Source organism: Carcharodon carcharias (genome assembly GCF_017639515.1).
Source record: "Carcharodon carcharias isolate sCarCar2 chromosome 37 unlocalized genomic scaffold, sCarCar2.pri SUPER_37_unloc_2, whole genome shotgun sequence".
Classification (NCBI taxonomy): domain Eukaryota; kingdom Metazoa; phylum Chordata; class Chondrichthyes; order Lamniformes; family Lamnidae; genus Carcharodon; species Carcharodon carcharias.
The window spans coordinates 2,356,162-2,371,074 of NW_024470767.1; the positions used below are offsets into that span (position 1 = coordinate 2,356,162).

Below are 14,913 nucleotides of genomic sequence, written 5' to 3' on the forward strand. Positions count from 1 at the left end.
TCGATGGGACAGCTGAGAGGTTGCCCTGATGTTGTCTCCTGGCAACCCACTGAGTAAAAAGTTATCTTTGTTTCTCCAGCTGCATAAACATCGGGCCTCGTTTCCAGGCTGCAATCCCTGACTTAGCGGACACGTCCCCAGGTGAACAGGACATACATAGAGCGGATTTGGTGTGGAGGCCTTGGAAGGAATTGATAGAAAATGATGAAGTGCAACAGAAGGGTAAGTTAATACTTGGTGTTTTATTCATTCTCCACCACTTCAACCAGAGTTTAAAATGGGTGGTGGTTAAATTGACCATTTATATTGACCGTTAATGTCCATTTCAAAGTTGCTGTTTACAGCTCTGAAGTGCTCCATACATTTAGGGACATACCAGATCAGTTTATGCACTCGTTTGTACCTCATCAAGACACTCTCGATTCCAGGACAAACTTAAGAATTGGAGGCTGGAGAAGGTATTTTGGTGCCTCGAACCTGCTTGCCATTCAACAAAATCATGGCTGATCCTCTACCTCAACTGTACGATTTGCCATATCCCTTGATTCCCTTCAGGGCTAAAGATTCACAGCTCTCCGGGTGAAGAAATTCCTGCTCATCTCAATCTTAAATGGCCATCCCCTTATCCTGAGAATATGCCTCCTCCTCCTTCTGCTCTCCAGCCAGTGTTTAGTGCTCCATATATCTTGGGCAAGAAAGACTGCTTTATGCACCAGTTCATAACTCTTACGGTGAACTGAATGCAACAACAAACACAAGTAAAATAGCACCTGGTTAATGTCTTTAGTGTGCTGAAGCCCTTCTATTCCCCTCTAAGTGGTTAGTACTGAAAACTGACTGCACTATAAGGAAAGCTGCAGGTCAGAATGGAACTGGAAAACCACCAATGAAAAAGGCTATTGTGCAGAAGGAGCTTTCACTTTCAGCTGTGGTTCAGTAGGTATCACTCTCTCACCTCGGAGTTAGAAGATTGTGGGTTCAAGCCCCACCCTAGGGATTGGAAAACAAAGATCTAGGCTTATGCTTCAACGTAGCATTGAGGGAGTGCTGAACTGTCAGTGCTGTCGTCTTTTGAATAAGACATTAAGCTGAAGCCCCAGCTGACCTCTCAGGTGGATGGAAAAGTACCCAGGACCATTATTGGAAAAGTTCTCCCTGCTGTCCTGGGTCCAATATTTATCCTTCAACCAACATCAATGAAACAAGATTATCTGGCCATTATTGTGTTGCTGCTTGTAGGAGCTTGCTGTGCACAAATTGGCTTCTATGTTTCCTGCATTACAATAGTGGTCTACATTTCAAAAGTACTTCACTGATTGTGAGGTGCTTTTGGACGTCCTGAGGTTGTGAAAGGCGCTATAGAAATGCAAAAGCAAAATACTGCAGGTGCTGGAAATCTGAAATAAAAGCTGGAAATGTTGGAAATACTCAGCACGTCTGGCAGCATCTAAATGCAGGTATCACTTACTTACAAAATGAAGAGCCTTAATAAATCAAGAATTGATCTGATTTCCCTCAATGGAAACCACGTTGGGAATCCTTTTCAATGGTGTGTTTTGTGCTTTCAGTGGAGGACCTGCTGAACATGGCTTGTTCCAGTGTGTTGCCAGGTGGAGGGTTGAACCGTGAGTTCACCCTACACTGTCTCTCCGAGTTGGACGGTGACATCATGGTAAATATTTGCACCTTACTTTTCCAGAAAATATTTTGGGATTCAGTGAATGAGTAATTTGTGACATGTTGTGCGGTGAGTATAGCATATTTGGAACAGAGGACTTGGGACCAGTTGTTCCCAGAGTTCTCCACTACTGGCAGTAAGAATTCGTCGTCTTGAGTCTGGGTCCAAGTTGGAGGATTAAAAGTCACTCAATGAAAGGGGTGGATGGAATTGCAATACAGATCAACCAAGATCTAACTGGGCTCAAGGAGCCAAATGGCTTTATTCTATTCCTATAGGTTTGTTGGATATGAACTGATAGAGATTGATGACGATTGATTAGTTAACAACTCCATTTCTCATTGTATTAAGCGATTACCAGGGTGGTAGGAGGCAAACTAGATGGACCTTGGTCTTTCTTCATCTAGCCATTCCTATGTTCTGAGACTCAAACAATTTTGCAACACAAAAGGAGGGCAGCCAGCTCAATGTGTTTGTGCCGACACTTAGTCCCACTTTCCTCGTGCTCTTTCCCCCAGAGTCCTGCAAATTTCTCCATTTCAATTACTTATTGAATTCCCCTTCGAAAGCTCTTATTGAATCTGCTTCCACTGCCCTTTCAGGCAGCGCCTTCCAGATCACAACAACTCGCTGTGTTTTAAAAAAAAAACATTCTCCTCATCTCTCCCTCTGGCTCTTTTCCCGATTCTCTTCAATCTGTGTCCCTCTGGTTACCGACCCTCCTGCCACTGAAAACGCTTTCTCCTTATTCACTGTATCCAAACTATTCAGATTTTGAACGCCTCTATTAAATCTCTGCTTAACTTTGTCAGCTCTAAGGAGAACAATCCCAGCTTCTCAAGTCTCTCCATGTTAACTGAAGTCCCTCGTCCTGGTTCCATTTTAGTAAATCTCCTCCGTACACTCTCTCCAAGGCCTTGACATCCTTCATAAAGTGGGCAGCCCAGAGTTTGAGACAATATTCCAACTGCCGCCTAACCCAGAGTTTCATAAGAGTTTGATATTATTTTCATGCTTTTGTACTTGATGCCTCTAGTTATAAAACTAAAGTTTCTGGGTGCCTTTTTTTTAAAAAAAAAACTTCCTATCAACTTGTCCAGTTGCTAAAGAGGCTTTTATTTGTTACCACAGGCTGCACTGGAGATGCTGCTATTGAACAATGGAGCCCGTCCTACATCCCATCCATTGGCTGATTACCATTACACAGGTAGGAGAGTCAGGACGCTCCTCAATATGCATTGTTATTACAGTAAGATATTACTGACTACAGGTAGTTTCCAGTATAAAGTCTAACCTCTACAGACAAACAGGAACAATCTATGCACTTTGCTAAAGGTGGAGCCTCATCACATGTCAAAGAGGAAAACTGCTGAATTTTTATATGATTTTAGATCGAGTAATCTACATTTAAAATTTGTAATGCTTAGCTGTTCCTTTAGAGAGTTCAGCGATAGCTTGTATTTATGTGAGGCCTTTAATGCAGTAAAATGCCCCAAGGCAATTCACAGATCAGAGAAAATTTGACACCAAGCCACATAAGGTGCTATTAGGTCAGAGAGACAGGTTTTAGGCTCTTAATGAAGGAGAGTGAGGCAGAGAGATTGATGGAGGGGATTACAGAGTTTAGGACTTGGGCATCTGGAGAGAGGGCTGCCAATGATGGTGTGAAGGAAATCGAGTATACGCAAGAAGTCAGCATTGGCGGGAATGTGAGATCTGAGAGGGCTGTAGGTCTGGAGAGAGTCACAGAGATAGGGAGGGAGAGATTCAAAAACAAACACAGACGAAGGGTCGGCACTGAGGGAGTGTCGCAGCGTTGGAGGGTTAGTACTGAGGTTGCATCTTTCCCGTGAGACGTTAAACCAAGGACTTGCCTGCACTTTCAAATGGGCGTAAAAGAGCCGAGAGCCATAATATAAGGGCAGCAGGGGATTTCTTGCCCTGTTCTGGGGCGAATATTTATGAAACATCACAAAAAAAGATGATGTCGTCATTATCATGATGATGTTAGTGGGATCTTCCTGTGTGCAATTTGACTATCATGTCTCTTACAACAGGGACAACACTTAAAAAAAAAAAGTAGTTAATTGACTGTAAAGTGTTTTAGGCATCCCATGGTTGCAAAATGCACCACAAAAACACAGAATAGATGCTTTTCCTGCTCAGGTCTCTGGAGTGGGATTTGAACCCATAACTTTCTGACTCTGAGGCAGGAGGCGTAATGTAGAGCAGTAACCCAATGTGTTAAGGAAGAACAGGGCAGGCACCTGCTTCCTGCTGTCGCTATGTGAAGTGTACTAGAGCAGTAACATTCACCCCTGACCTAGGACAGCCGGGTTATAGGTGAGCAATTTCACAGCATGTACACCCTTTCTAACTGTTCTTGCTTTCTCTGGCAGGAAGCAGTAACTGGACTCCCAGCGAACGCAGGGTTTTCAATAAAGCTTTTGGGATGCACAGGAAGGACTTCCACATGGTTCAGAAGATGGTACGTGACAAAGAACAAAGAGGTTTGGGGCTGGGTGGAGACAAGACTCATTTTAATCTAGTCTGTTGCGCACCGACAGCTATACCACAGGATAGAAACTGGACTGAATAACTCAGTGGACTGCACTCATACCTCTGAGTCAAGGTCCAAACTAGACATCTTAGCACAAAGATCTAGGCTGTCACTCCCAGTACCAGTGCCACCGCACTATGGGAGGGCAAGTGCTGAGGGAGCTCTGCATTGTCGGAGGGCAAGTGCTGAGGGAGCTCCGCATTGTCGGAGGGCAAGTGCTGAGGGAGCGCCGCATTGTCGGAGGGCAAGTGCTGAGGCAGCACTGCATTGTCGGAGGGCAAGTGCTGAGGGAGCGCCGCATTGTCGGAGGGCAAGTGCTAAGGGAGCGCCGCATTGTCGGAGGGCAAGTGCTGAGGGAGCGCTGCATTGTCGGAGGGCAAGTGCTGAGGGAGCGCCGCATTGTCGGAGGGCAGGTGCTGAGGGAGCGCCGCATTGTCGGAGGGCAAGTGCTGAGGGAGCGCCGCATTGTCTGAGGGCAAGTGCTGAGGGAGCGCTGCATTGCGGAGGGCAAGTGCTGAGGGAGCGCCGTATTGTCGGAGGGCAAGTGCTGAGGGAACGCCGCATTGTCGGATGTTCAGTCTTTTGGATAAGACATTAAACCGAGGGCCATTCTCAGACCCCACTTGCATTATTTCAAAGAAGATCAAGGAAATGCTCCCCTGTGCCCCGTAACCAATATTTATCTCTGAATCAAAATCACAACAGCCAGTCTGGTCATTATGACATTGTTGTTTGTGTGATCTTGCTGCACGTAAATCAGCTACCACATTTTCTACATTAGAACAATGACAACCCATCAGCAGTAAAGAGCTTGGGCTTGTTGTGAAAAACGCTATAGAAATGAAAGTATATCTTTTTGAGTACTGGAGTCATTTTTTTCTAATTAGCCTTTGGGAGCTAAGTCTGAACCCAGCTCATAAGTTTCTTAACCTGAACAGTAGTGGACCACGCCTCTCTGCTCCCATTAGGAACATAGGAGGAAGCCATTCAGCCCATTCTGTCATTTTAAGTTTGTGGCTGCTCCATACCTCAGCTCCATTGACCCACCTTGGTTCCAAAACCCTGGATATCAGACATCATAGGGCACCCAGGTAATCACTGGTTAGTAACAGGAGCAGAACTCTTTGCTTATTCTCCTCCCTCACCCAGTTATGGTACAGAACATTATAGTTGCAGTTCTGGCCTCTGTGTTGAGTTATATCACCTCAGACAGTTTGGAGTTACAAACCAATTGAATTAGACAGGGTATCTTTTTTTGATCACTCTCTGGTGACCTATCTTGAAAGTCTATCTCCGTAGATTCCAATGCTTTCCTGATCAGCCTCCCACCTTCAACGCTCCATAAGCTTCAGCTCAACCTTTTTATATTATTTCATGGGATATGGGCATCGTTGGCATGGCCAGCATTTGCTGTCCATCCCTAATTGCCCTTGAACTGAGTGCCTTGCAACCACATTGCTGTGGGTCTCTAGTCATATGTAGGCCAGACCAGGTATGGACAGCACATTTTCTTCCCTAAAGGGCATTAGTGAACCAGTTGAGTTTTTACAACAGTCAATGATAGCCATGGTTACCATTACTGAGACCATCCTTATATTCCAGATTTTAATCAACTGTTTAAAATCCAAGGTGGGATTTGAACCCATGTCCCCAGAGCATTAGCCTGGGCCTCTGGACTGCTAGTCCAGTGCCATTGCCACTACGCCAACATCTCCCACTATCCAAAACTCTGCTGCCCCTAGCATACCAATTCCTGTCCACCCCTCACTGCCTATCTTCACTAGCCTACATCAGCTCCTGCTCTAGCAAGTTTAAAATTTTCAACTTTGTGTTCGAAGCCTTCCATGGCCTCACACCTCCCTAACTCTGTAACCTTCCCCAGTCCTGCTACCCTCTGAGATCTCTGTGCTCCTCCAATTTTGGCCTCTTGTACATCCCCGATTTTAATTGCCTTCAGCTGCCTGGGCCCTCAGCTCTAGAATTCCACCACCTCCCCCCTACTCCCCAAGAAACCTCTCCATCTCTCTCTCCCGACTCCTTTAAGATGTTCATTAAAACCTACCCCTTTGACCTTTATTAAGTGGCTCGGTGTCAAATTCTTGACTCAGTACATTCCTGTGAAACATCTTGGCACACTTCACTAGGCTAAAAGTGCTATACAAATGCAGCTTTTGTGGATATTCAGCTTCTGGTATTGCACGTCATAAGAGCTCCACCAAGAGGTCACAACCTGACATGGGATGACGAAGGAGGGACTAGTGGTGAAATGAGTCAGCGAAGCTTGAATTTCAATCTAGTTCAGACTCCTGAGATAGGTGTGTCTCTCTCTCTGCTGATCGACACAAGCTTCTCAGTGAACTGAACCAATTTGGCACTAATCACCAACATCGTACAGCTCCGAGACAAGACGCCTGGACAGTGGCAGAATGAGCTCCTCTCATCCAAGGCAGCAGTGGGATGGATATGCTCAGGTTTCCCTAGCTCCCAGTTTCACAATTCTGACTGGGGAATAGAAAGTAAAAGGTCACAAGCAGTCGCTAGTCACTTTCTCCAGCAGGTGAGGGGAAGAGAGAAACAAAGAAAGAACTTGCGTTTTTATCCTGCATTTCATGATCTCAGGATGTCTTAAAGCACTTTACGGCCATCGAAGTATTTTGGAAGTGTAGTCACTGTTGTAATGTAGGAAGCACAGCAATCAATTTGCGCACAGCAAGCTCCCACAAATAACAATGTGATAATGACCCAGATCATCTGTTTTAGTGGAATAAAAACAGAAAATGCTGCTTTAGTGATGCTGTTTGAGGGATAAATATTGGCTTCAGCACACCAAGGAGAACTCCCCTGCTGCTCTTCCAATAGCAGCCATGGATCATTTGCGCAGATAGGGCCTTTGGTTTAACGTCAGATCCAAAAGATGGCTCCTCCGACTGTGCAGCATTGGGCTGGCAGCCTGGATTACATGTTTGATTCTCTGTATGGGAGAAATAAGTCTTGAAAACAGCAGCAAATCCAACCACTATCACACCTTGCACACAGGAAACTATTATTTTCTCCCCTCCCCTCCTGAAGGCACAGACTCCCTCTGGGGTACAGGTTAGAATTAAAATGAACAACCAGAAATGATTAATTAAATTTTTTACTCTCTCATGGGATGTGGGTGTCGCTGGCAAGGCCAGCAATTCTGGCCCATCTCTGATTGCCCTTGAACTGAGTGGCTTGCTAGGCCATTTCAGAGGACAGTTAAGAGTCAACCACATTACTGCGGCTATGGAGTCACATGTAGGCCAGACCAGGTAAGGACGGTAGATTTCCTTTCTTAAAGGGTATTAATGAACCAGATGGGTTTTTACAGCAATCAGTGATAGTTGTCATGGTGACCATTCCTGAGACGAGCTTTATTTTCCAGATTTGTTAATTGAATTTAAATTCCACCAGGGACCTCCAAAGCTTTAGCCTGGACCTTTGGATTACCAGACCAGTGACATTACCAATATGCCCCCACTGTGTGCAGATGCCCAAGGACTCCGTGCTTTCTAGTAACCTCTGTGTCCACCTACTGGAAAGGGCACCACAGACACATTGTGCTTTACCCAGCTCAGACACAGGCACCCATTCTCCAGTCACACACCATCCTGACTTGGAACTAAATCGGCCAGTCTGTCGCTGGGTCAAAATCCTGGAATTCCCTCCCCATCAGCCCTGTGGATGTTCCTACATCACATGGACTGCAGCAGTTCAAGGGGCAATTAGGGATGGGCAGTAAATGCTGACCAAGCCAGCAATACCCACAACCCATGAAAGAATTTTTAAAAATGATGGGGACATGGTGTAACAATCTGGAGTTAGTAACCTGACTGGTTCTCTAGGAAAGCACTCCCATCACTGAGAAGAGCAGAGATTGGCAATTGAACCTGGGACGTACCTGGTTTGTGTGGCTTGGTTCCACAAGGTTTAGCGCCTTTAATAACTGAGGCCATTTACTGGGTTAGAGAAAGACTACCTCTAGTGCTGAGAATGTAGAACTCACTCATTACCACATGGGGTAGTTAAGGTGTCAAGTGCAGATGCACTTAAAGGGGAAACAAGATGAGGGGGTAAAGGAATAGAAATGTTGACAGGGTGGGAGGTGGCTCGTGTGCAGTATAAACACTGACATGGACCTGTTGTGTAGAATGGATGTGCAGCACAGAATCCACTCAAAGTATAATACCACGGAACCTCACAGCCACATTTACTCAATGATCGCCTTGTGACTATTACAGGTGAGATCCAAACTAGTTACAGAATGTGTTGAGTATTATTACAACTTTAAGAAAAGTCTTAAGTTCAACAAGAAGCATCGCCATCGACCCTTGGACACGGATGAGGATTGGAACAATGTCTTCAGACAAGACACTGACTGTGAGGTGAGTCTCCAACTACTACAATGGCAGATGGAGGAGACCCATCAGACAAGAATTGTAACACATGTGGGTTGTTGCAAGTGTTCCCAGGACAGGTACAGCACGGGGTTAGATACAGAGTAAATCACCCTCTTCACCGTCTCCATTAAACATGCCCAGGACAGGTACAGCACGGGGTTAGATACAGAGTAAATCACCCTCTTCACCGTCTCCATTAAACATGCCCAGGACAGGTACAGCACGGGGTTAGATACAGAGTAAAGCTCCCTCTAAACTGTCCCCATCAAACACTCCCAGGACAGGTACAGCACGGGGTTAGATACAGAGTAAAGCTCTCTCTACACTGTCCCCATCAAACACTCCCAGGACAGGTACAGCACGGGGTTAGATACAGAGTAAAGCTCCCTCTACACTGTCCCCATCAAACACTCCCAGGACAGGTACAGCACGGGGTTAGATACAGAGTAAAGCTCTCTCTAAACTGTACCCATCAAACACTCCCAGGACAGGTACAGCACGGGGTTAGATACAGAGTAAAGCTCTCTCTAAACTGTCCCCTTCAAACACTCCCAGGACAGGTACAGCACAGGGTTAGATACAGAGTAAAGCGCCCTCTACACTGTCCCCATCAAACACTCCCAGGACAGGTACAGCACGGGGTTAGATACAGAGTAAAGCTCCTTCTACACTGTCCCCATCAAACACTCCCAGGACAGGTACAGCACGGGGTTAGATACAGAGTAAATCTCCCTCTACACTGTCCCCTTCAAACACTCCCAGGACAGGTACAGCACGGGGTTAGATACAGAGTAAAGCTCCCTCTACAGTGTCCCCATCAAACACTCCCAGGACAGGTACAGCACGGGGTTAGATACAGAGTAAAGCTCCCTCTACACTGTCCCCATCAAACACTCCCAGGACAGGTACAGCACGGGGTTACATACAGAGTAAATCTTCCTCTGCACTGTCCCCATCAAACACTCCCAGGGCAGGTACAGCACGGGGTTAGATACAGAGTAAAGCTCCCTCTACACTGTCCCCATCAAACACTCCCAGGACAGGTACAGCACGGGGTTACATACAGAGTAAATCTTCCTCTACACTGTCCCCATCAAACACTCCCAGGACAGGTACAGCACGGGGTTAGATACAGAGTAAAGCTCCCTCTACACTGTCCCCATCAAACGCTCCCAGGGCAGGTACAGCACGGGGTAAGATCGAGAGTAAAGTTCCTTCTACTGTGTCCCCTTCAAACACTTCCAGGGCAGGTACAACGGATAGCTTGTAGTGAGTTAGAACACATTGAACAAGTCAATTGTGATTTTATCTAAAGTTTGTTGAATATATGTCAAAGAAGTGCATAAGGATCTGAGCAAAGAATGTACCCATTTTATATTGTGATTCACGTAGATCTTGGGGTTGCATGTGTGAGCAGGGGATTTCATCAAACGTTGAAATATTCTTTTGTTGGTGCAGATTCATGGGCAATTGCAATTTTTATTATAATTTAGCCTCAGAAAATGTCTCTAACTTTTTGCTGTTTCATTTGGATTTAAAGCAGCCATTTCCCAGTTCACAATCGATACAACCTGTTCACAGAGGGGAGCAAGAGAGTCCTTGCCCCACAGTCATCGGCAACTTCCCCTGCAAACAGTGTGGAAAGTAAGTGTACCTGACATCAACCATACAACAGAAAGGGAAACACAGAGACAAAGACAGAAAGGCAGAGACAGAAACACAGACGGGGACAGAGGTAGACAGGCAGAGTCACAGACAGAGACAGACAGAAATAAAGACATAAAATGCTGGAAATACTCAATGGGTCTGGCAGCATCTGTGGAGTGAGAAACAGAGTTGAAGTTTCTGGTCTGTAACTTTTCATTAGAACTGGGAAAAGTTGGAAATTTAATAGATTTTAAGCAAGTGAAATGGCAATGAATGGAAAAAGAACAAAAGGGAGGGTCTGTGATAGAGTGGAAAACGGAAGAGGCCAAATGGCAACAGGGTTAGTCATGCAGTGCCAAAGGGAGAGGTAATGGGCAAGAATAGAAACTAAAGATGTGCTTAGAGCAGGTGTGAATGGTAGAGACAGGGACACACAGAGGCACAGACAGGGCTGGGGCAGATAGACACAGACAGATGAACAGAAACATCCACTAACAGACAGGAATAGGGATACTGCCACTGAAACAACACAAGTTTACTCTCAGCCATGAAATGAAGTCGTACCTTTATTGCACACGCGCAACACCACAAGAGTTCTCACTAATCACTTTTAAAACTATTTCTCTCCTCCACAATCCTAAAAAAAAAACCTGCAGGATGTTTTACAAAATCAAGAGTCGAAACGCTCACATGAAGATCCACAGGCAACAGGATGACTGGCAGCACAGGTCTCAAGATGCCCTTTACCCTCCAGTCACCTATACAGGGGCAGCGTTGGCCAAATCGACGACTACCCCACCTGCCTATCCCAGCTGGGACAACAGAGAGATCCAGGAGCAGCTGGAGGCCATGTCGGAGGCTATGACCTGTACAAGTCTGCCCCCTCTGTACCACCAGGATGTCAAACTGAATCTTGCCAAAGAAAAGTGCCAAAATATTTTCATATAACGAGCTCAAAGGAATGGGCCAAGACAATTCTTTGTAAAGCACTAACTGTGAAGATTTAAATGCCTCTGGCATACAGAGGGCGCAAAGCCACAATCCTGATTTATGCACAGTGACTTTGGTTTAACATCTACAGAAACTGAACCCCTTTTACCAATGAGCATTTACAGCACTGGGACTAATGATTTTATTCATTTTCTCTCACTGGTAGCTTTTTATATTCAAATTATGTATTTCACATTTTTATTGACGTAGCATATCTGTCCATCTATCCATCTTTGGTTAACTCTCGAATCTCACTGCTTCACGACCCCCAGCCCCCTCCACCAACCACCCCCCTGCCTGGCCCCCCACCCCCACCCCCCCAGCCAACTTCTCATTTTTGTTCCTCTTATTTTAAAGGTGTTGCGGGGATGTGATTTTACAAGTACCTGTTTCTTCAGCACACCTCCCAAGTAGCCATCCCTCTTGTGCAAGGCAATTAAGTGACGTTTAAAGTCTCTCTTACATCACAAAAGTATGCACAAGACATCTAAGACGGGTCTGACAGCCTCCACACGTCCGTTCAAGTTGGCTCAGGTCAGGCACCGGGTGGGTGCAATAGGATTTGAATTCTAATCCTTGGCTCAGCATCAACCCAAACTCATGCCACTTGGGGGTCCTCCCAGAGACTTTCACCACGAGGCTCAGGAGGGCTCCGTCCCTCCAGGTCAAGCCTCCCTTTTAATCTGTACCTGCCCTCCGTCCAACGTGCAACCCCTTCGCCTGAATGTGAAATCCAAGGCTCTCAATCTCACTTCCCTCGTTGGTCATTCTCAAATCCCACTGCAACAGGGATGCAGCTTCCTCTCATGGTGCTCTGCATAACAAGTTCTTAAACAGAACAAAAAAAAAAGCGGAGAACTCCGAACGTAGCAAGTTGACCCTGCTCCTGTAAACTGGTTTGGAAGCCAACTGCATAGTAAAGGCAGGTCCACCTGAAGACCCAACATTCACACAATGAAAAAAAAAAAGAGGCATATGATTGCCAGTAAAAGCAAGTCTCCATTAAGTTCCACTCCACTTATTCCCTGTTAACATCCTTCCAATAAATCATGAACATCGAGACTTTTTTAAAAACACAGTGAGTTTCTGTTCTTAAAAACTGGAATCAACTTTATGTATCAGGCTATTTTTATATATATAAAAACACACACAAGTGTCATTCGGTAGTACAGAACTTGAAATGAGATTTTTTTGTCAAAGTTTTTCGTCTTGCACCCATCAGGAAAATTCACAAGAAAATACCAATGTCAGGGGAAACAACATATTTATATTGTGTGAGAAGAAAGTGCTGATTGGTTGGTAAGCGAATTCTGACTAGTAGTTGATAGTGACTGACAGTTAACTGCCAAGCATTGTTTGAAATTTAAACTGGGCAGCTTGACTGATTCATCAAGACATTGCCCTGGGGAATGAACCAGCAAATGATTGTCACTTATTGTGTTTGGCCTAAGCAGGCGCAATGTGTGTACATGTTCCCTCTGTCTGCAAAGAACAGAGCCCTGTGTATTAATATGTGCAGCTTCCAATACATGCAAACGTGCCACACTGTGAACCTGACTGACAATCTTAAAATGCTTGTCAGAGTAATTCTTAGCACACTGAAGATTATTTAGCAAACGTTGTCGAACTGCAGAATCACATCTAATGTTTGACACTTTCGAGTTTTGCAAGCACAGGCTGGTTGGGTACGGTCCGTACCTTGCCTGTTGCAAACAGGGGAAGGGACACGCTGTTTGGTATGATCCACCAGTCTTTGGGGCTGTACGGGCTACTTACCTAGCATCACACAGGCACTGAAACTCATATTACTCATTAATTTGATAGGCAGAATGTCTTTTTGGCTTGACAGCAGCATCCTGTCAGTGGCAAATATCACTTATGATGCTGCTGCGATTGGACAACCAAGTTAAGGTAGTCAGTCGAGTTTGCAGTGTGGCGCATTTGCATGTAATACACAGGGCCTTGTTCTTTGCAGACAGAAGGAACATGTACACACTTTGCGCCTGTTTCAGCTAAACAAAATAAATGATGGCTATTCACTGGTTCATTCCCCAGAGCAATGTCTGGACGAATCAGAGTCAAGCTGCCTGGTTTAAATTTCAAACACGCTTGGCAGTTAATTGTCAGTCCCCCATCAAATGATGCATTCTCCATGGGAACGTCTCTACCAATCAGAGTCCACTTGCCCACCAATCAGCACACTCTTCTCATTCCGGATACGAACAAGGGGTAGGCCATTTGGCCCCTACAAGTTTGCTCCATCGCTTAAGAACATGACTGATCTGATAGTAACTTCAAATCTGCATCCCACCTACCCCCGATAACCAAGAATCTATCCACCTCTGCCTTAAAAATATTCAAAGACTCTGCTTCCACTGCCATGTTGTTTCCCCTGACTAATGTTTTCTTGTGAATTGTCCTGATGGGTGTAAGACGAAAAGCTTTGACAAAAAAAAATCTTTTTTCAGCAATACACAATTGTGTGGCAAATCCTGTAAATATTTTGTAAAAAAAAGACCAACCAGTAAAATGTTTCCAGTAGAAAACATGTTAGTTGCCTGGTAAAACGTTCTGTTTCAAAATTACAAGAGATTTTACAAAAAGCAGCAAACACAATGGGGAAAAGTGTGCCCAAGAAAACAAAAAGCGGATGTTACAGAAATACCTGGAAAAACTCAGCAGGTCTGGCAGCAGTTAACTGTACTCTCCTCCGCCGATGCTGCCAGACCTGCTGAGTTTTTCCAGGTATTTCTGTTTCTGTTTTTGTTTTGGATTTCCAGCATCCGCAGTTTTTTGCTTTTATGAAAAGAGGATGTTGTTGGTCTTCCATGATGCACGTCACAACTCCATTATCTCATAGACAAACATCCCCAAGTGGAGAAGACAGATCAACTTAGAGCAGTGGAAGTGTAGAGGAAATGTGATAGGGCTGGTGAAAATCCTAAAAGGTTTAGATAGAGGAAATAAAGCAAAATTGTTTCCAATGGCTGAACGGTCAATAACCCAGATGGCACAAATTTAAGGTGATTGGCAAAAGAACCAGAGGCAACATGGAGAGCAGCTTTTTTACACAACAAGCTGTTAGGATTTGGATGCACGACTCATTCAATAGTGGGTCTCAAAAGGGAATTGGGTTTTTTTTTAGCTCTTTCATGGGGTATTGGCATTGCTGGCTCAGCCAGACTCTATTGCCCATCCCTAATTGCCCTTGAGACACCTTGGACCACTACAACCATGTGGTGTAGGTACACCCATAGTGCTGTCAGGAAGGGAGTTCCAGGATTTTGACCCAGTGACAGTGAAGGAACGGCCGATATATTTCCAAGTCAGGGCAGTGTGTAACTTGGAGGGGAACTTGCAGCCACATGCACAGAATCACACAGTGCAGAAGAGGCCCTTCGGCCCATCGAGTCTGCACCGACACGTGAGAAACACCTGATCTATCTATCTAATCCCATTTACCAGCACTTGGCCCATAGCCTTGAATGTTACGATGTGCCAAGTGCTCATCCAGGTACTTTTTAAAGGATGTGAGGCAACCCGCCTCCACCACCCTCCCGGGCAGCGCATTCCAGACCGTCACCACCCTCTGGGTAAAAAAGTTTTTCCTCACATCC

At 45.3% G+C, this 14,913-nt stretch overlaps 1 protein-coding gene across 5 annotated transcripts in view; it reads left to right on the forward strand.

Annotated features, from left to right (window-relative positions):
- Nucleotides 1–11,551, forward strand: part of LOC121274709 (transcriptional-regulating factor 1-like) — a 42,019-nt gene extending 30,468 nt beyond the window's left edge. For 4 of the 5 annotated variants that reach the window (XM_041182031.1, XM_041182034.1, XM_041182032.1 and 1 more), the window contains 7 exons: nt 80–222; nt 1,569–1,672; nt 2,810–2,885; nt 4,078–4,166; nt 8,501–8,644; nt 10,200–10,303; nt 10,963–11,551. In XM_041182031.1, coding sequence (XP_041037965.1) covers nt 80–222; nt 1,569–1,672; nt 2,810–2,885; nt 4,078–4,166; nt 8,501–8,644; nt 10,200–10,303; nt 10,963–11,254 — 952 coding nt within the window. In that variant the 3' untranslated portion in view covers nt 11,255–11,551. The remainder of the gene's footprint in view (nt 1–79; nt 223–1,568; nt 1,673–2,809; nt 2,886–4,077; nt 4,167–8,500; nt 8,645–10,199; nt 10,304–10,962) is intronic. The other variant, XM_041182035.1, reaches the window with a different exon arrangement.
- The last annotated feature ends 3,362 nt before the right edge of the window (nt 11,552–14,913 follow it).